The sequence below is a fragment of the Pezoporus flaviventris genome, unplaced genomic scaffold, assembly GCF_033815535.1.
Source record: "Pezoporus flaviventris isolate CSIRO_AGI_PZ_B2104156 unplaced genomic scaffold, CSIRO_AGI_Pfla_v1 ptg000043l, whole genome shotgun sequence".
Taxonomy (NCBI): Eukaryota; Metazoa; Chordata; class Aves; order Psittaciformes; family Psittacidae; genus Pezoporus; species Pezoporus flaviventris.
The window spans coordinates 3347462-3368013 of NW_026892591.1; the positions used below are offsets into that span (position 1 = coordinate 3347462).

The window sequence follows — 20552 nt, forward strand, 5'->3', positions numbered from 1 at the left end:
GGCTTTGACCTGGGGGGTTAGAAAATAAAGCAACGCTTCTTGCTTTCAAAAAAGAACCCCTGTTCTCGTCCAGACGTGGCGTTATTCCCCTCTTCCAGCCAGAAGAAGCCATTGCTCTCTCCAAAACCACCCAGATCCACATGAGTGGTTTTGTTTCACAGACACATCTCAACTGCTTTTGTCCTCAGGAAGACTCCAGTGCAACCAGCCCGCCACAAACACCACTGTGGGGAGCTCCACCTGCACAGTGGTTGCTGGTTGGGTTTCTTCAAGCCATTGGTTTTCCTCTCTGTTAACTAAAAGGATCAGCCCAGAACATGCAACAGCAATTTCAGCACTTTCTGAATGTGCTCCCTCCATGATGGAGCCTCAAGTCTCCTCCAAAGCTGAGCTCCCCAAAATGGATTAGAAGGCAGCTGTCAAGCATGCCTAAACCAAAGCAAAACTCAAGCTGGAATGACTGTATCGAGTCACAGCGCCCCTGGGGAGCACAAGGAAAGAAACAGTTCTCCAGGTTCTTTCTCTAAGGGGGGTGCCAGGCAACAAGCCTGGAATCCAGCCCCCATGCATGAGTGATGTTGAACTGGTCTGGCTGGCTCCTACCTCCACCGATGGCATCCAAGGACAGCAGGACTCAGAGCAGCACATTAAAGTTGTTCCTACAGAGGCAAAGATGGTCTGGTCTCTCCCAGGAGGGGACAATGCAGCAGCTGGTCCCATCTCAGAGGTCCATGTCACACGTGGTTTCTCCAGTACACAACATGAGGGTTGGAAGATGCAGGTTTAACATTTCTCTTGTACCCTTTTATGAAGGATGAATCCATAAACCTTTGGCAGTTCCCTCCCCTCCCCAACCCTACCCCAAATACTGCCCAGCATGTTCACAAGCACGTATTTAATGATCATCTCTTGGGTCCATCCTCCAGGCCCACTGGCACCCCCTCCCCTTCTGGTGAATCACTTGGGGGTCCATGCACACCAAGGTAGTGGTTTCATCCTGGTATGGCAGCCTGCAGTCTCCTGGGTCTCAGCACGAGGGTTTATCGTATCCTGGTGAAGAGGTTGAGAACGGATACTGACTCCTGAGAAGAGAAGACGAGGCAGGGGCTAAGTACTGCAGCACTACTCCATCTGCCCTTTGGGGTCTGCATTAAAACAACTGCTAGTCTGTGAGCTCCCCAGAATGGTGCTGTGTGCAGCACCCCTGTAGCAGCCAGGAGAAGGATGTCCTGTCCCACTGCCTTGGGCACACAGAGGCAACCTTCATATCTCTGCAAAGTTTAACCCTTCACTGCATCCAGCCCTCAATCTGCAGGATCTGGTGACGAGATCAGAAGCAAGGCAGTGGAAAAGAGCAAGCTTGGACTCACTTGACCCCCCAGGGCAGAACAGAGCTGCAGCCATGCAAACAACACACACATCTTTACCTTTGTTGAGCGAGTTTTGCTGAAGACATTCCAGAAACGGAGGGTTTCATCTCCAGCTCCTGTGACTATGGCCTCCCCATCAGGGGACATTGCCTAAGGCCAAGAGAGAGCAACCTTTAGCATCTCTTTCATTTCTGAGGTTGAAAACAAATCTTCATTGGAATGAAAGAGAGATTTAACTCTCCTTCCTACTTGGTGAGAAACCAAGCAGCTACCTCTGCTTTCGTGTGCAGCATTCAGTCTCAGTAGGTGCCAATTCAAGCACTTGCATATTATTTACGCAGCTATGGAACACATGGGTAGAATTATCACAAAAAGGATTATTGTATTAGGAACTCCAACCCATTTGTAATTGAGGCAACTCCTCCCCACACTATAAATATGTGTTAAGGCAGGAAGTGTGAGTTCACCACTGAAAGCCCTGTGTAGCAGTAACAAAGCAGGTATGGGATCGATGGGGATTAACTACACCAAGCATTTTAATGGCAAATTAGGAAGACTGAAAGCATCAAATTCTTCCCCTGCTGGCAGTCACCAGTGAAAAAGCGTTCGAGTCTTAAGGGAACAAAATAGATGCTTCTGCTTCCTTAGAAGTGTTTTGGCAGGCTTTGCTATTCATTAATAAAACCTCACATTTCCATAGCAGCAAATGAAAGGTAACCCTTGCAGGCAAGGAAACTAGATCCAGAGCATTTTCTGTTGCTCACATGGCAGCATTCATACCTCCACCTATACTACAGGCAGCTTACAGTGCCACTGGCACTGTGGCTTTGGGCCTCATCTTCAGCACAGAAGAGGAGCCCCAACAAGATGCTTTATCTGCAGCCAGATAAAGCAGCTACAGAAGTTACAGAGGTTTTCAGAGACATGGCCATCACTCACCAGATACAAGACTCTGTATGAATGCCCTGTGAGCTTTGCTACTTGAGTTAAGGAGGGGTATTTCCAGACGAGGATCTGGTTCTGCGAGTAGCCATGGGTACTCACCTGGAAGGGGAGAGGGAAACATGCATTAAGCTGCTGAACAGGAGACAGCTCAGCAGTAGGACTGCACAGGAAGGAACTTACCAGCTCATTGGCATGTTTGGACCAGGCCAGGTTGCACACTTGTGACCCGGTGTCAATGCACTGCAAGGGCTGCCCCGTGAGTGTGTTCCAGAAACGTATGCAGCGGTCAGCGGTGCCACCACCAGAGGCGAGGAGTCCGTGCTGGTGTGGAGACCAGGCAATAGCTTTCACTGCTGCCAAATGCTCGGTGTACTGTTGGACAGGACTCAGGCTGGAGTGATTCCAGACAAGGAGCTGGCAGAGGAGAGACGTGATCAGACTTGTGCTGCAGTGGGTGTTACGGGCACACAACAAACCACGATGTTGCACTGGGACTGATGAGGGCAGTTGGGCAACAAGGTCGTTTCCCACAGCCTTGCCCAAGCACATGCATCTCCACTCTGCACTTGGCAGCCCTGAAACCACTACCCTGCCACCACTTCAGCTGAGAAGCCATTCTGAGGGCCACAGTCATAGAATCCCAGACTGGTTTGGGTTGAAGGGACCTTAAAGATCATCCAGCTCCAAACCCGACATGGTAGGTCTATCTCTCAGGATGAGTGCTGAGTTTCAGGTAAGCTTAGGAAGCCAAAACCATGCCATCACTAAACATGACTCAAAACCTTCTTTTCCCTTTATGGCTGAATTATTCCAGAACACATTTAGAAATATGCTCAGGTTCATTAGAAGTTATTCTGAGCAGGAGGAACTGGGTACAACCACGCTGTCACACAGGCACTGGGCAAATTCACTACCTAGCAACCCACTCCAAAGTGCTGAGCACTGCTTCTCCACAACAGATGCTTCTTCCATATGGTGCTCAGTGAACTACAAGCCTGCATTATAGGTATTAAAACTTCTAAAGCTCTAAACTTAGTTTCCTTCTGCATAGATAAACATTACTGCAATAAGCTACTATATTCTACCTAAATAAAGTCAGGAAGCACAGCTTACCAGTAGCTTTGTTGCACTCAAACCCCTGAGTCAAGCTCTAGATTTAATTAGCCAAATACAGAAGCAAAATTAAATTTGCGTTGTTAATTTCAATAGAGAGAGGAGTTTGAGGAGAGGCTCAGCATGGTTTGTTTGGACACGGTCCAACAACTGGAACAAAAGACCCTTTCAGAAAGGACATATATCCTTGAAGGAAGGGGGTCTGCTGCTTCTTGGTGAAGATGCAGAGACCCTGAGGCTCACCTGGCTCCTAGGCAGTACCATACCTTGTTGTCGTTGCCTCCAGAGGCCAGGAGCTGGTGGTCTGTAGACCATTTAAGCCCACAGACCTCCTGCCTGTGGCCCTGGAGCCGCCGCTCAGACTGCAATGGGGGTGTGCGGATGTCCCTCTGAAGGATCATCCGGTCTCGACTCCCAGAAGATAGCTGGTCAGCATTCCATGCTAAGGCACCTTGAATGCAGAGAGAGCAGAAGAGCACATTGTGGGAGTCCTGCAGGAGTGGGGAGGCAGAACAGACCCCACAGTTGGCGAGGTTTTAAAAAGATAAAGAAAAATCAGCGCTGATGGATCTCCCTTATATCCCTCTGAAGTCCCTAGAGTAGTGTACAAAGGAAGATTAACCTGCATAACCTTACTGAATGTATCACTAATCCCATTTCACAGTGCAATAAAGCACAGAAACTTGGAGAGTGCCTTGACTTCCCAAATCTCACTCCAGCTTTTGGATTCATAGCACCTCTGAGCAAAGAAAAGAGTCCCCACAGAAAAGGGGAACTGGAAATCTCAGTGTAAAGCTGCCTGCCTGCAGGGCTGACACAGGAAGCCAGGGGCAGTGAGAAAAGATGTTGTAACCAAACCTAAAATGCCTCAGAGATGGCAGAAACACCAGCTGCAAGACTCCACCTCCACCACCACCACACCCAGGGTCAGAACACCACAGTGATGGTATTTTGAAGATTACTGAAGACATAGCACTATCAATTCTGGTACTTTGAGTTCTGTTATTTCAAGCAAATCCCTCACACAGGAGAAAGTTCAATCATGAAGAAACAAAACATGTGAAACCTCTTCCTCCCACCTCCTTACCAACTCTGGCTGTGTGCCCCTCCAGCATGGAGAGCTTTTTTCCTGCAGCTGCATCCCAGATCTGTACAAAACCCTTGTGAGTGCCAACAGCTACCAAGTTCCCCTAGAGAAGCAGAAGACCACAATCAGTAAAGTCAGTAAGTGCAGACAGACATAAAACAAAAACTAAAAGCTGAGGAAAAGACTTGTGATAAATCCCACAAAAGGGAAAGCATACCAAGTTCTTCCATCTTACATCTTTTCCCTCCTGAGAGTGCCAAGCAGCCTGGCTGGAATATATTTATTGTAGCATTTTACTGTCAAGAACTGGAGAAGCCAACTGGCTTTTTCTCCCTCCCACACCTCTTTGCAAATACCTCGACAACCTCAAGATCCAAGAGGCTGCCTTCTATCCCCTCTCACTTAGCAAGAAAACCAGCGAGAACAGCAAACCGCATTTGCTTTGTAATGCATACATGGAGTTTGGGAAAATACAGGAAAAACAATCTAAGAAATGAAACCTATAAGGAAGAGCTACCAGAAGAGTGTCTAAATGAAGTTTCACAGCTATTGATATTGACAATGTTGTACTGACCCGTTCTGACCAGCCCACAGATGTTACAGAATCTCCTTCCACAGAGAGATCACACAGCCGGGTTACCTTGGGAGTAGGACAGAATGGAGTTAAGGAACATTTGCTGTTGTCAAACTACACTATTAACTGTCTCACTGACTAGTACCTAGTCTGGGGCAGAGAATTGCGAGTGCTAGATCCCTAACACAGCATCTACTGTAGCTCTGGAAAATGCTACAGCAATGGGTGCCTCACTCTCTTGATATGGATGATCATTTACCTGGCTCGTACAAGCGCTCCACAAGTACACACAAGTCCCAAGGCCAACACTGAGGACGTTCAGAGAGGACCAGTCCACCAGGTTCAGGTAGAAGTCATCCTGCAGCTCTGGGGCATCCAGCACTTTGAAAGGAATCTTGGAGATTTTCCGAGTAGGTTTCCGAGGTGATCTGAGCAGTTTCTGGCTGTTTACAAAAATACAAAAACAAGGACAGGATCTTACACCGGGCAGCAGATGGTAGACACAAATGTAGCCACTCTTCAAAGCATACCGGCATGGCTATAGAAACACATACAGAGGTTGCAACATTCTTTCCAAACTGGAAAGAATTAGGTTGCGCTGCTATAAAGGAGCTGGAGATCAAAGAGGTAAACTGACTACCGGAAGTTGGCCAAGACAGATCGAAGCATGATGGGCACCTGCACAAAATTCTCACAACTTTACTGTCCCTACTTATTATCTCCACAGATTCCTAAACCCACCTCGCATAGCAACTGTTGGTGCCTTAATATAAAGCCCTGGAGAACACAGTGAATCCTCTGTCCCAGCCCTTCCCTTCTTGCTGTCTGCGGAGAATCAGCATTACCTTTTGTTGCTGACAGGAGACAGGGAATACGGTGAGACCTCATTGCCATCATCTGGGCTAGAACGTTTTGTGCTGAGTGAATACTGTATAAAGAAAACATATCCAGTAAGAGCCCCAGCACAACCAGGACTTTGGCAGAACACATGCTGGTGCCCAATGCTAACTCTAACACCCACAGCCAGATTTTCCAGACTTTCCAGTTCCTCCCTTTCCCGTGTGCTCCAGAACCACACAAAAAAAACCCTCATCTCCACTGAAATCCTCAAGTTTGATTTGGTCATTTATCACACTGCCCCAAAAAACTTGGTTCCAACTCAGCTTCCCTGCCAGCACAGAAATAGGAAGTATGTAGCTTGCTGCAGATCCCTCTGTTCACCTTGCAGGCCACCCAATTTTGTTATCAACAGCTTATCTCAGTCAAGGAACAGCACTACCTCACTGGCCCCAGCAGCCTGGCAGAACGAGGTGCTTTGTTCCAGTGGCACACATGTGAAACCTCTGCTGGTTTTAATGTCAGGTAACCCACTTACAGTGAAGAGAGACTTCTTCTCTGGGGTGGATGGCTGCAGCCTCCTGTCTTCTGTCTGTGGGTCTTGCACCTTCTCGATCCCTGCTCCTAAAAGTTCGTTCTTCAACAAGGCAGAGTAGGCAAGGCCATCTGTGAACCCAAATGTGTGCTTAGGCGGGGAGCACGGCAGCAGCAGACAGCTCCACAGGGAGCCGCAGGATCACACTTAACATTCACAGGGCCTCTTAATAAGCCTGGAGCCACAGTTTGGAATCAAGATTTGCAGCAAGCTTTCCCTCCCCACAGTCCATCGGAAAAGGACTTCCAAGGCACAACAAATCAAGAGATAGAAATAGCCTCATGCTTCCCACATGCTTGTCAGGAGTCCATTGAGGTTGACCCAGGACTCACTCTCATGATGAGGGCATTTCCTAACACACCAGCATGTGTTTTTGCATAAGCATTGAAGTATCAGTGCTCCCTCCATTTCCAAACTTGCCAACAGAGCTTGGAGCAAAAGCTGTAGCTTTGGCACAAGCGGTAGGAGTGTGCCCTCACCTTTGCCGTTGTCTGAGGTAGCATCCTTTGCTTTTCTGTTTTGACTTGGTGATTTTTCGTTTTCCTAAAGGGAGAAACACGCTTTCACCAACAGAAACATCATGACACGTGGTAAAATAACAAGTGAAGAAGTCTCCTGGACGACAGGGGCAGCCTGTTTGAAGACATGCCCTCAAAGGAACTCTTCTGAGGCAGCAGAAGACAAGCAGAGCAATTCTGCCAGCCCCTTCCTCACTTCCAAGACTGCAGGAGAGGGGAGAAAAAACGTACATTTATTCTGTGGAAGTTGATGCTCCAGTTGGCCCCAGCTCTTGAGGGAATGAATCTGTCACCATGCTTACTGGGAGAAGACATGGGAGAATTGGAAGGCGTCAGGGTTCTTCTCATCTCTGCTACCTGAATTAAAAAGACCCATACAAGAATGAGTGTTGATCATGGCAGGGGTCTGAAAAACATCAACAGGGTCTTGTCAAAGCTGACTAGGCCAAAGGAGAAGAGCCAAACACTAGTTTATCCTCTTCACAGAGCCAGTGAGCACATCAGAGTCCAACTATCATGGAAACATCTCCCAAAAGAAGCAATTAAACAGCTTCTTCCTGAGTGCTCCCTCTCAAAGTGACCCTGTCAAGGCAGATCCAAGGCAGGCGGAATGGTACAGACTGCTGCAGGGTGAGCAGCACATTCCTCACCTTCAGCCACATGCTTTGGCATAGAATCATTTCTGTTGGAAGGGACCCCCAGCTCAGAAAAGGGCTGATTTCAACCATCTTGGTGGCCCCCACTGGACTTTTCTACCTTGTCAAGCCCTGCAGTTGGTTGGTTTGTTAGTTAGCCCCCAGCTTTTCATTTTCCACATGTGCTTACCGAGATCATTTATTTAGAAGGCAATACTAAGCTACATTAAAGTATCTTAACTCCTTGTTGTTGAAGTTGCTCAGTTATTCTGGAACAGCCCAGGAACTCACAGTTGCTCACAGCCCAAGGGAACATTAAGGTTTGCTTCAAAGAGATCCCATGTCTTTTAAAAGCTCAAGGGAAAACAGTCACAAGAAAACTTAACAGTCAGACCAAGAGCACTCAGCAGAGCCCATGTGTACTCACACAAGGCATTGTGTTCTCATTCTGTATGTTGATTTGGCGTAGAAGACGTCTCTCATAATCCTGGTCCATGCTGGGAAGCAGAAAGGTTGAGAGTCCAGCAGGCTCAGGATTTTGCGTGCATTAAGTCCAATCAGTAATTAGTCTGCTGCAACAAACAGGCCAAGAAAACCACCAGATTATTCCACCATTTCATATAGAAGCAGCCTCTTCCCAACCTCTTCTGTCTGTTCTTTCAACCTAAAACCACTTTTCCTATCCACAGCAGTGCACACTACGGTGCTGACACTGCCTGGGGTAACTTTTAGCCGTGTCAAAAGTCCTGCAGACTCTTAGTACCACACACTGCTATGGACTAGGCAGCCCCTTGGGTTAACATCCAATGGCTGATGCCCATGCTCTCCCAATTTCTCTTGGCTAGCTCCAAGCTCTGAAGGGCACAGAGCAGCAATGTTGCTGCCCAACTCACACACATCTCATGCTTTGCCCCTAGGTTATGCTGACACAAATGCCAGAAGAGAGGTGCCAAGTTGGTCTTTAAACCCAAGACATCTCCAAAGGGAAAGGTGGAATCTAACACAGGCCTCAGCCCCCTCTGCAGTGGGAGAGGTTTGCTGCAGGGAGCTTTACCTCGAAGAAAAAAACAACCACCCAGGGTCTGCGTCTGGAAACTGGCACCAAGCTCAGACAGGTTCAGTGAGGCATGATTGAAATATTACAATATTCTCTGTAATTAGTTTGAAAGCTAAAGCACATGAAACCTAGAGCATGGCCTGGAGCAGAGATACCTTCCCTTTAGCTGAACTATTTCTTAGTGCTTAAACTTGTACTTCTTACAGATGCTGAAATGCAGAGGTCTTTTCCTCCCTGCCATTAAGCATCCCAATGCTTTTGCTGGAGCATCCCTGGGGTATCTCATGCCAACCTGATCATCCCCAGGTGAAGAGTCAGAGACTCCATTACTGCGAGGGAGAAATTACAGAAGTCTGTGATGCTATTAACAAAGGAGGTTAAAAAAAAAATGAATGCATCGCATGTCAAGCACTCCCCCTCCTTTTGTAATTCATTCATCACCAACCTGACCTACCCTTGATCTATGAAATCTGCATTAAAGGCTAACAGGGCCTCTCAAATCACAAAAAATGCCATGGGTCATCATCCCCTCCTCTTCCTTTTGTGGCTTAACACGTGAATCATCAAATTACGGAATCCCAGACAGCTTTGGGCTGGAAGGGACCTTAAAGCTCACCCAGTCTCACCCCCTGCCACGGGCAGGGACACCTTCCACTAGAGCAGCTTGCTCCAAGCCTGTGTCCAACCTGGCCTTGAGCACTGCCAGGGATGAGGCAGCCACAGCTTCTCTGGGCACCCTGTGCCAGTGCCTCATCACCCTCACAGGGAAGAGCTTCTGCTTAAGAGCTCATCTCAATCTCCCCTCAGGCAGGTTAAACCCATTCCCCTTGTCCTGTCCCTACAGACCCTTGTCCAGAGCCCTTCTCCAGGTTTCTTGCAGCCCCTTTAGGCACTGGGAGCTGCTCTAAGGTTTCCCCTTAAGGAGCTTAATTTATACCTTTCCAAAGCAACCTACAGCCCTAGAGAGGTGACAAAGGAATGCTGACCAGCAACCACACAGCAACAGCACTAATTTAGGACACTCAGGTCATGGAGTGCGGCAGGGAACTGTGTGAGCCAAGGATGACTGACAGCTCTGCACGTGGTGTGAACTTTCACACCCAACACTCAGGGTTGTGAGAGCTTCAAGAAACAGGAAAATCTCTGTCTAGGGAGAAGCCTTCAGTAAATAATGCCCCTCCCTCCAATATTCAAACTTCCAGCACACCAGGACAACACCAGAGGGTTTCCAAACACAAAACAGTTGCTCTCAGATGCAAACCCTTGCCCAAAGGAAACACTGCAGGAAGCCTACCAAGAACACTGCTACTGCTGCCTCTTAGATTGGCAATACTCAGGTACAGCCACTGCTTTCAGCACAGACGTTTTCCCTAACCCTCCCCCTCTTTTCCCCATAACTGGAAGGGAAGCCAGAGTCACGCCTGCTGGGCTGTACTCAAAGGACAAGCACATTTTCAACTGCTCAAGTCAAGGCTCAAATACAAGCATGACCATCAACCCCATGCAGCAGCCAGGCCCCAGATGAGAGGGTTCCACATTTGCTCCAGCCAGCTTTTAGTAAGTTAGGAGAAGAAGTTTGGAGAACTGGAGGTGTGTTACTTCCTAGAGCACATTTTCATTCACCACACACCTCGCTGCAGCGCAGAGCAGCCTGTCAGAAGCACAGTTTATCTAAGCAGACATGACAATAGTGTACCCAGCAGAGGATTTCTCAGGTTGTCACCATTATGATCATCACCCTTTTCATGGCCTGCAGGGAGGGATTATTTCCTCTCACTTCTCCACAATGAAGAGGGACACACCTGTTCCCAGGAAACCCAGAATGAAGTACAAAGTCTTCAGCAGGGCAAGAGAAACAGGAGCATGAACACACAACACATACTCACCACGGGGTCACCTCTTGCCTCTGGGACAAAAGGCAACCTCTGCATTTGATTAACAGAACATCTCCCAAGAGGTTCATCTATTATCAAAGAAAACCAAATAAGAGACATTGGAAATACAACTCCAGTTTGAGAGATGCAATCATTAGCAGGTACCTATGTTAAACAGTGTTTGAACACCTCCTCTTTTCTCTCTGGCTGTTCCAGAGGCTCAAGCACAGCTCTGAAGGCTGAGTGCAGGATCAGGTTCAGCTCTGGCAGCTCATGTTTAAGAAACATCAAGTGCTGAACAAGTTTTGCTGCTCCTGTGGATGTCAGGAACGGGTTCCTGCTGTGCTCAACACTATCCCTTTCTGCAGGTGCCAGAGGTTAGGACACACACTGGGGAAGGAGCTGGGTACTATTCCCTTGAGCTCCTACTTGACAAAGAGAGGAGAGGCATCGACCTTGTGTTCTGCTTTGACTTCACCTAACCACCAAATGGCCCCTGAAGACGAGAGCTGAGCCACGTGCAGCCACTGCACAGTCAAGAGAGGCTAAACTGCAGCCACTGCACCTCGGCTTCCATTGTCACCTGATGGCAGCTTTTGCCACATAAACACACATTTTGGACAACCTGATGGACAGACAGGAGAAACGCAGGTTCTGCTGTCAGCTACTCACCAACCAGCATACAACAGCATTCCTTTTGGCTGTTACCTACAAGATATTTACTTCTTTTGCACAGAATCATTTAGGTTGAAAAAGACCTTTAAGATCATTGAGCTCTACCATTAACCCAACACTGTTGTGTTCACCAGTAACCAATGTCTCTGAGCACCGCTTCCTTTAAATACCCCCTGTGATGTAGACTCTACCACTTCCCTGCACACCAAGAGCTGATAATAAAGGAGTGAGGATGGATGAAATGCCTGGATTTCAGCCTTTATACAGGTGGAGTTTTTCCATGTTACGCATTCCAGACTCAGAGGACTTTCTTAGGATCAGAAGGGATCACAAGAAAGGTCACTCACTGTATGTGTTTTGAAATGTTTTGTAGGACCTTCAGGCTCTTTTGCTTGGTGGGGTTTTAGCAGTTTATATACTAAAAGCCAAGATTAAGAACTGCCAAGAAGCCTTGGCCGGGGAGCTCTTTCAAAGTCTGCTTCCTCATAACATCTAACCTGCTGGGGCTGCAATGGTCAACAACAGAAAGAGGATTCAGACAACAGAACAGCTTCAACTGGGGCTTCAGTCAACAGTCCCAGAAAACTCTGCTTCTGAGTCAATAATAAAGTAAATCAGGCTTTAGTATCTGATGCTGTTGCCAGGAAAGGGGTTGCGCTGTGAAGAACCTCGGAAACAAAACATTCTGCAGGCATCATGGCCCAAAAGTCCTCATGAGCTTTAACAACTCTTCTTCCCCTCCAGCACCCCAGACGATGTTCAGGTTGGACTTTCAAGACCTCAAACCTGTAACCTGCTGAACATGTGACATCCCCACCACATTAACAAGACCCTAATGGAGGATGTGGTGACATTCTCTCTCAGACCCCTCAGAAGCCCTAGGGTGGACAACGGCACATCATGAACTTGTTCTGGTCACGAACAATCCACTGTTGACCCAAGTTTCTGTCACTGTTTGGGTGCTCTTCTACTAGAGCCCACACCAGACACACTCAACCACTGCTCATGGTGTCACTTTGGTCAAGAAGCCAAGAAAGGGTGAAGCCACAGTAGCGAAGCCAGCTCCGGTGTCAGCTCACCTGGAGCAGGGCCGGGTAAAGGCTCTACAGCCAGAAGTCTGAACCACCGGGCCTGGACACAGGCCCCCGCTGCCCCTGGTTCCAGCGCACCACTGTTAGCAGATGGGCCCGGTGCACGAAGGCCCGCGGCCTCCAGGCGCTGCAGCAGAGCCCTCACTCAGCATCGGCTCCGAGACGGAGGCAGCGCCGGCCCCGTCCTGCCCGGGCATCGCGGGCACAAGCGAGGAAGGAGCCGTTGGGGCGCCGGCACCACCCGCCAACCGCCCGCCCACCGGCACTGCCCCGGAAGAATGACACCCGGGCCGCGCTCCGCTCCCGCCGCGCCAGCCGCGCACCGGGCCCGCCCGGTCCGTCCATCAAGCTCGGCGGCCCACGGATGGGGACGGGACGGGACGGGACGGGACGGGACGGGACGGGCCGCGCCCCGCGCCGCCGTGACAGCAGCCCAGGCTGCAGCCCCACCGCCCGCCGAACCTGCCGGCCCCCGCCACCTACCTGCGGGCCCTGCCCGCCCGGCCCGGCCCCGCTCCGCCTCCTCCCGGCAGGCTCTGCCAGCCCGAGCCCTCTGCAATATGGCGGCCAACCCCACAGCGCTGACCCCGCCCCCCGCGCGCGGGGTACGACGGGAGCGCCCCCGTCGCCTCCTTTCGAATCAATACAGGAAGTGGCGCTATGGCAACAGCCGCAACCCCGGCGTGGGGGAAGCGTCTGACGTCAGCTCTCAGCGCGCTGGCGTCACGGCGCCGGTACGGGGCGGCCTGGTTTCGATCGCGGCCCCTCCGGCTGTCCCGGGGCCTGGATCCCGGCCCGCTCTGCTCCCCGCGGCCTAGCCCCCGCCGCTGCTGACACCGCGCGGCGGCCCGAACAGGCGGTAGTACTGCCCGAGTCCCGGTGCCGCCCCGCGGTGCGGGTCGTGCCTCCCCCAGCGCTGCCCCGAGGTTCCACCGCGCTCCAGTGGCGTGTCCGGGCGGCGGAGCCAGGGCTCGGCGTGGGAGAGAGCCGGCCGCACTGCGCCCATTCCGTCCCCGGTGCCGCCGTGACCCCGCCGCCGGTAGCCTCTCGCACGGCCCCCGGTCCCGGTTTGACCATGCGGGAGCGGCTCGTGGTGCTGCTGTGCGCGCTGGCGCGGCGGCGGACGGGCGGGCGGCGCGCCATGCCCGGCACCAGCGCCGGCGCCTGGGACGGGCCGCAGCGGCGGGCCTGGCTCCGGCACTACTACAGCCAGCGGCAGAAGCGGCTCATGACGGTGACAGCGGAGGGCGCGACCAGCGCGGGGGGAGGACACGGGGACACGGCCCGCGGGGCCCGGGAGCAGGGGATGAGTGGGACAGAGACACGGAGGGGGAAGCCCAGGGACATGGAGGATGCGGGGGGGGGGGGGGGGGGGGGGGGCACAGGGCAAGGGGGTGGGATGGGGAGGATGTGGGACATAGAGGTGACTAGGACACAAAGGGTGAGGGACGTGAGAAGTGCAAGAGGGAAGCAAAGGATGTGGCACACGAAGGACACGTGGGGACACAGGTTGGAAATGATAGGTAATGTGGTGTATGGCGATGAGGACATGAGGGGGTTGTAACCGGATGAGCTTTAAGGTGCCTTCCAACCCAAACTGTTTTATGAGTTTCTGAAGCACCGCCTCATTCCCCTCTTGTCTCCCCTCTGCACTGCAGCTCCTGATTGCTCGCCGGAGGAGAACCAGCTGCTACTTCTACCCCCGTGCTTGGCCTGGTGTCACGGGGGCAGACTGGTGGGAGCGGGTGGTGCTGAAGGAGTTTAGTCCCCGGGACTGGCTGGAGAAGTTCCGGATGTCCAAGGAGACCTTCTTCTACATCTGCAACCAGCTGCGTCCTGGGCTGGCTCCGCACAGCGCCCACTTCCACCCCACCCTGCCCCTGGAGAAGAGGGTGGCTGTGGCCCTGTGGCACTTGGCCACCAATGTGGAGTACCAAACTCTGAGCCCTCTCTTTGGTGTGGGGCCCTCCACAGTGCAGACGTGTGTGCGGGAGGTGAGCTATGCAGTTGTCTTGCTGCTGAAGCCCCTCTACCTCCGGCTACCCAATGAGAAGGAGCTGGAGAACATGGTGCGCATCTTCCGTACCCGCTGGGGCTTTCCGCACTGCATCGGTGCCCTGGACAGCCTTCACATCCCCATCCACCCTCCCCTGCGCCTCAGTGCTGACTACTGCAATGGCCAGGGCTGGCATTCCATCCTTACACAGGCCACTGTGGATGGGCTGGGCCAGTTTTGGGATGTCTCCACTGCTTTCCCTGGCAGCATGGAGAACAGCGCGGTACTGGAGAGCTCCAGCCTGTGGGTGCTGGCCAAGGAGGGCCGGCTGTGCCCCAACCCTCCCAAGCACTTCATGGGGAAGGCACAGAAGTACGTGCTGCTGGGTGATGCCACCTATCCCTTGCAAGACTGGATTCTCAAGCCCTACCAGGAGGATGAGACCCTCACTCAGCGGCAGCTACAGTTCAACTACCGCCTGAAGCGGGCGCACAGCGTGATTGAGAATGCATTCCTGCGCCTGAAGGCACGCTGGCAGATCCTCCTCAAGTGTGATGACTGCAGCCTGGAGCTGCTGCCCACCCTCGTCCTTGCCTGCTGCATCCTGCACAACGTTTGCGAAGCCCACGACAACCCCTTCAACCAGGAGTGGCTGGAGGGCACTGAGCCCACTGAGCTGCCCAAGCCCTGCCAGCCTGCACCCACTGCCATGGAGGATGGACGGGCTGAGCAAGTGCGGGAACTCATGTGCCAGTACTTCGAGAGCTGCGGGGAGGGAAGATCTGGGGAGGGATGATGGGACTGGGGTGGGAAGGAGCAGCCCTGCACATCCCTGCTTGTGGACTTCCTCCAGCAGACATTGGTCAAGTGGTACCATGCTGCTCGGCAAAGGACTGTGTCCTCCCATGTCCAGTAAGGGCTGCTGACTGCATTGGCCATTCCCAGGATGGGGAAAGGGGGTGGCTGCATTGTCCTCATCCTGTTTTTGCCACTTGTTTCAGGCAATGGAATGTATTTTGTGCCCTTTACTCTCTTCCAGGCATAGAGCAGTCTGGCGGTGTGTGGTGAGAGGAAAAGGTGGGGAGCGGGGCTGGGTGGGTGGGTGCTGCCTGGGTTTTCTGGGGAGCATGGCTCTGTTCAAAGGCCGTTCTGTCAGGCTGAAACCAGGGGGAGCCCTTGAAAACACTCCAGGCTTGGGGAAAAGCAGCTGGAAACTGCTCACGGAGAAGGATCTGGAGGTGCCAAGTGATGGAGCTGAACTTGAGCAGCTTGTGCCCAGGCAGCCAAAAAGATACCAGCATCCTGGCCTGTATGAGCACCAGTGTGGCAGCAGGGCCAGGGCAGTGGTTGTGCCCCTGCACTGGGCATTGGTGAGGCCGCACCTCGAATCCTGTGTTCAGTTCTGGGCTCCTCACTACAACAGAGACACTGAAGTGCTGGAGCGGGGCCAGAGAAAGGCAACGGGGTGCTGCAGGGCCTGGAGCACAAGTGTGATAGGAAACAGCTGAGGGACCTGGGAGGTTCAGTCTGGAGAGAAGGCTCGGGGGGACCTTACTGCTCCCTGCAAGTGCCTGACAGGAGGGTGGAGCCAGGAGGGGCTGGGCTCTGCTCCAAGGAACAAGGCCTCAAGCTACACCAGGGGAGGCTTAGATGGAGACTGGAACAATTCCTTCTCCCGCAGCCCGAGTCCCTCCCCGGAGCCGTTCGCCCCAAGCTCATGGTCCCGGGGTCCCGCTCACGCCCGGGCTGCGGCCGAAGCCCTCCGCGGCTCCCGGCAGCTCCGCCGCGGTGGGCCTGGGCGCAGCCGCAGGCGGGCACCGGGACCCCGCTGCCTGCGCTCGCTGCCACCGCGCATGCGCCGGCCCCACTGCTCTGCGGCCAGAACCACTCGGGGGGAGGGAGGGCCCCATGGGCGGTCCCGGAAGTGCGGAGGTAGGAGCTGTGGCGCAGTCACGTGGCTGAGCAGCATGGCGGACCTCGGTGAGTGCGGGACCGGTTTCGTGTGACCCCCACCCCCTCCCCTTCTCAGGCTCGTCCGGTCCCATCCCCGCTCTGCGGGGCGTCCGGTGGAACCGGGTCCCGCCGGTACAGGCGCGGGGTCTCCCCTCCCCCAGCTGAGCCGCCGGCGGCCGAAGGCCTCCCTCACTTCCCGTGTGCAGGACCGTGACCGGAGCCCCGCGTGCCACAGGCCCCGCTCCCCTCCGGTGTGATGGTGATGGAGGAGGAAGTGAACGCCGTGGGCCGGGCCCTGGTGGACACGGCGCAGCCCCTGCCCTCCCGGTTCCGGGCCCTCTTCACCTTGCGCAACTTGGGCGGCCCCACGGCCGTGGCCTGGATCGGCAGCGCCTTCGGGGACGACTCTGCGCTACTGAAGCACGAGCTGGCCTATTGCCTGGGGCAGATGCAGGACGAAGCAGCCATCCCAGTGCTCGTCCGTGTACTGCAGGACACCAGCCAGGAGCCCATGGTCAGGCACGAGGCCGGTACGATGGCTGCGGGTGCAGGGAGGGGGTAGCTCGTAAGTGGGACTTTTGGGTGCTGCTGTCGGCACCAAACAGCTCCTGATGTGGAGCTGCTTGGGTTACTCCAGAGGAGGCCATGGAGCTGCTGCGAGGGCTGGAGCAGCTCTGCTCTGGAGCCAGGCTGAGAGCTGGGCTGGGTCAGCCTGGAGAAGAGAAGGCTCCTGAAGGGGAGACCTGAGAGCAGCTCCAGTGCCTAAAGGGGCTGCAGGAAACCTGGAGAGGGGCTTTGGACAAGGGCCTGTAGGGACAGGCCAAGGGGAATGGCTTTAACCTGCCAGAGGGGAGACTGAGATGAGCTCTTATGCAGAAGCTCTTCCTTGTGAGGGTGCTGAGGCGCTGGCACAGGGTGCCCAGAGAAGCTGTGGCTGCCCCATCCCTGGCAGTGCTCAAGGCCAGGTTGGAAACGGGCTTGGAGCAAGGTGCTCTAGGAGAAGGTGTTCTTTAAGGTCCCTTCCAACTCCAACCATTCTATGATGGCCTCATCCATCTTGGGTGTAAGGGCTGGGAGGATCCGGAGGAATGCAACCACTTCACCACATGGCACTGGCTGGACTGGTTGGTGAGCCTCCCCATTCCCACTGGCCAGGTTCCTGCTGTGGTGATTTCTCCGGCTGTGTCTTTTAGCACCGGTCAGTCAGGGCCATGTCCTCACTTCAGAGCAGGGCGAGGCTTTGCTGGAGAGCACAGAAGATACCCTGCTAGTGCACTGACACATCATTCCTTCAGGTGAAGCCCTGGGTGCTATTGGGAATCCTGATGTGCTGGATATCCTGAAACACTATTCAGAGGACCCTGTGGTTGAGGTGAGGCTCTTGGGTGGGGGGGCTGGAGGGGGTTTCATTTCCCTGGTGATGGGTACACAGGGAACAACCTGCTCCAGTGGAAGGTGTCCCTGCCTGTGGCAGGGGGGTGGAGCTGGAGGAGCTTTAGCTCTCTTCAACCCAAACCAGGCTGGGATTTCATGATTCTATGAAAAACTTCCTCCTGCATGCTGACTCCTTGCTGTCTTAGTGAAGCCCATTCCCATCCATCCCACAAGGGCTCTGTCCTCATCCCTGCAGGTGGCTGAGACATGTCAGTTGGCAGTGAGGAGACTGGAGTGGCTGCAGGAGAACAAGCAGAATCTAGGCAGCAGCCCCTACCTCTCTGTGGATCCTGCGCCCCCTGCGGAGGAGACGAATGTCACCAAACTCCGTGAGACCCTCCTGGACGAGTCCCAGCCACTGTTCGACCGCTACAGAGCCATGTTTGCCCTGCGGAACGTGGGGGGACGTGCTGCTGTGCTGGCACTGGCGGATGGTGAGGGCAGGCTCTGTGCTGTAACACTCTGTAGGTTAATCCAGGATTAGCCTTTCCCAAATCCAGAGCTTTGCGGCTCCTTTTGGGCTCTTCACCTGTGTGGTTCCAGAGCTGCTGCCCACTGCTTGCTGCAGGAGCCACATTGCAAAGCACTTGGTGCTCTCTTGTGTTTCACAGCCCCTGTAATGTCCTCCCTTGCTCCGTGGGTCCGAGTGAGAGAGAGCACAGGCTGTAATATTGGCCAGGGACCAACCAGTCTTACCTGATGTTTCTTGGTATGACCTGGGCCCTGCTCTCAAGCTGGAAGCTGCCAACCTCCTCTTGGGGTTTGGGAATAGCTTTAGAGAGGGTAGTAAATGTCCCCTGGGTGGGGAAAGGGTGAACCACAGCCCAGGAACTTTCTGGGTGCACAACCCAGTACGAGGGAAGCACTTGAGGCTCTCCAGCAGTCTGTGACAAATAGGTAGTTCCTGCTGCAGCTCTTCAGCCCCACAGCATGGCAGGACTTGAGATGCCAGTACCCCCAGGCACCTTGTGCTGGTGGAGCAGGGTCCATGGGCAGTGCAGTCTCCCCAAGGCAGGCAGAGGTGACAGCAGCTCCATCACAAGAGAGTCTTTCTGTGCCAGAGCTGCTGTGGCCATGCAGGCTCGGAGCAGGTGGGATACCCCTTCCCATAGGTATTTTGTCCCTTCCCCTGTGGTCTGTGGCAGCGACTGCCAGCTCTAACCCACCAGGTGTGCTCCCCATGGCTTTGGGGTTGGGTGTGGGGCTCTGACCACACACACCGTGCCCTTCGGGGCCGTGGCAGCTCACTCTATGCTCTACCCACAGGACTGCGCTGTGGCAGTGCCCTGTTCCGCCACGAGATTGGTTATGTGCTGGGCCAAATGCAGGACGAGGCCTGTGTCCCACAGCTGACGGCTGCGCTGTGCAGCCTCACCGAGAGCCCCATGGTGCGCCATGAGTGCGCCGAAGCGCTGGGCTCTATAGCCCACCCCTCCTGCCTGCAGACCCTGCGCACCTTCGCCTGCGACGCGGAGCGCGTGGTGCGCGAGAGCTGCGAGGTGGCCCTGGACATGTTCGAGTACCAGAGCGGGGACCAGTTCCAGTATGCTGATGGGCTTTGCAGGCTGCAGGCCTCGGCCTGAGCCCCAGCTCTGGAAGGTGCAGGATGGGGATGCTGCTTTCTCCCCACCCCAGCAGCACTGTCATGGCCCTTTCCAGAGATGTGGATCCATGCCTTGCTGTGGCAGAGGTGGAGGATGAACTGGATTCAGTCTCTGGCACAATTACAGCTGCATTCTCCCTCCAAATCCAGGCTGAGCTGGTACTTGCCCTTCTCCCACCACCTTCAGTTTCCTGGATCTGCCTTTTTTTCCCTGCTTACCTGCAGCCTGGCTCAGAGCTGGGACCACGTGAGCTGTGTTCAGCACATCAGAGCCTGTTGTGGCCTTATGGGGCCTTGGAGCTGCTTTGGGCTTGTGCTGCCATCGTGGCTCCATGTGGAAAAGCTCTGCTTTCTCTGGGGAGCTTTGCTGGAAGGCCGGGGCTGGCTTTGGGCACTCACTCTGGAGGCTGTAGGGATGTGATGCCTCAAAATCAGCACTGGTGCTCGTGCTGAGCCTCATCCCTCCTTGCCTCTGCAGTGGAGGAGCTGTGTGTGTTCGGCCTGACCTGTCAGGGCAGGCCAGAGCTGTGCTTGCCACAGCCTTTGCCCTGGGATGGGCGTTGTTTCATGGCAGTTTGGAAGCCTTGGCTGCGCTTTGCTCTCTGCAGGGAGCACCACTGCCATCGGGGCTACAGGGTGAGGCAGAGCCTGCCTGGACTTCCCCCACATTGAACCAGACCTGGAGGGGACTGAGGCTAGGGTTTGCTGCTGTCACCCAGCACCCCCAGGCACCTGCTGTGGGTACAGGGCTTGGCTGACAGGCAGCTAAGTGCTGGCAGCAGGAGCTCCAGCAGGAATCCAGCGCAGTGCTATAGCCTGTGCCCTGGAGTGGGAAGCCTCCGGTTCCAGCCCCCTGCCACAGGCAGGGACACCTTCCATTAGAGCAGGTTGCTCCAAGCCCCATCCCTTGAACACTGCCAGGGATGAAGCATCATCTACAACTTCTGTAGGTAACCCATGTGCTCACTGCAAGTCAGACCTGCGTGTCCCAGTGCTGTGGATGGGGTCACCTGTGTGTGTCATGGAGCCTGAAGCCCACCAAACCTCTCTCTGTTTCTCAGCACTACAAAAACGTGACATTATTACACTGTTTTGGAGTCAGCAGCTCCCACCCTTTGCTCTCCACCATTCCCTGTCCAGGTTCACTTGGGCCACGCAGCGTTGTTTCTAAATCTGCACTGCCATTTGCCTCTGC

The 20552-nt window shown here is 54.0% G+C and overlaps 3 protein-coding genes across 3 annotated transcripts; 2 read left to right on the top strand and 1 right to left on the bottom strand.

Annotated features, from left to right (window-relative positions):
- Positions 1-880: 880 nt before the first annotated feature.
- Positions 881-12610, bottom strand: FZR1 (fizzy and cell division cycle 20 related 1). The gene is made up of 14 exons (XM_061466966.1): positions 12450-12610; positions 8102-8246; positions 7271-7396; positions 7001-7064; positions 6465-6592; positions 5935-6017; positions 5349-5532; positions 5090-5155; positions 4516-4618; positions 3695-3879; positions 2496-2729; positions 2310-2414; positions 1428-1520; positions 881-1082 (listed from the first exon to the last, which is right to left on the bottom strand). Exons 2-14 carry the CDS (start codon positions 8168-8170, stop codon positions 1041-1043), a joined length of 1482 nt encoding a protein of 493 aa, XP_061322950.1. The 5' UTR covers positions 8171-8246; positions 12450-12610; the 3' UTR covers positions 881-1040.
- Positions 12611-12931: 321 nt separating this feature from the next.
- Positions 12932-15413, top strand: LOC133276115 (uncharacterized). The gene is made up of 3 exons (XM_061466638.1): positions 12932-13105; positions 13228-13605; positions 14030-15413. The coding sequence occupies exons 1-3, from the start codon at positions 12932-12934 to the stop codon at positions 15161-15163; spliced, it is 1686 nt and encodes a 561-aa protein (XP_061322622.1). The 3' UTR covers positions 15164-15413.
- Positions 15414-16536: 1123 nt separating this feature from the next.
- Positions 16537-19502, top strand: DOHH (deoxyhypusine hydroxylase). Its single transcript, XM_061466991.1, has 4 exons — positions 16537-16850; positions 17616-17692; positions 17951-18188; positions 19021-19502. The coding sequence occupies exons 1-4, from the start codon at positions 16577-16579 to the stop codon at positions 19335-19337; spliced, it is 906 nt and encodes a 301-aa protein (XP_061322975.1). The 5' UTR covers positions 16537-16576; the 3' UTR covers positions 19338-19502.
- Positions 19503-20552: the final 1050 nt, after the last annotated feature.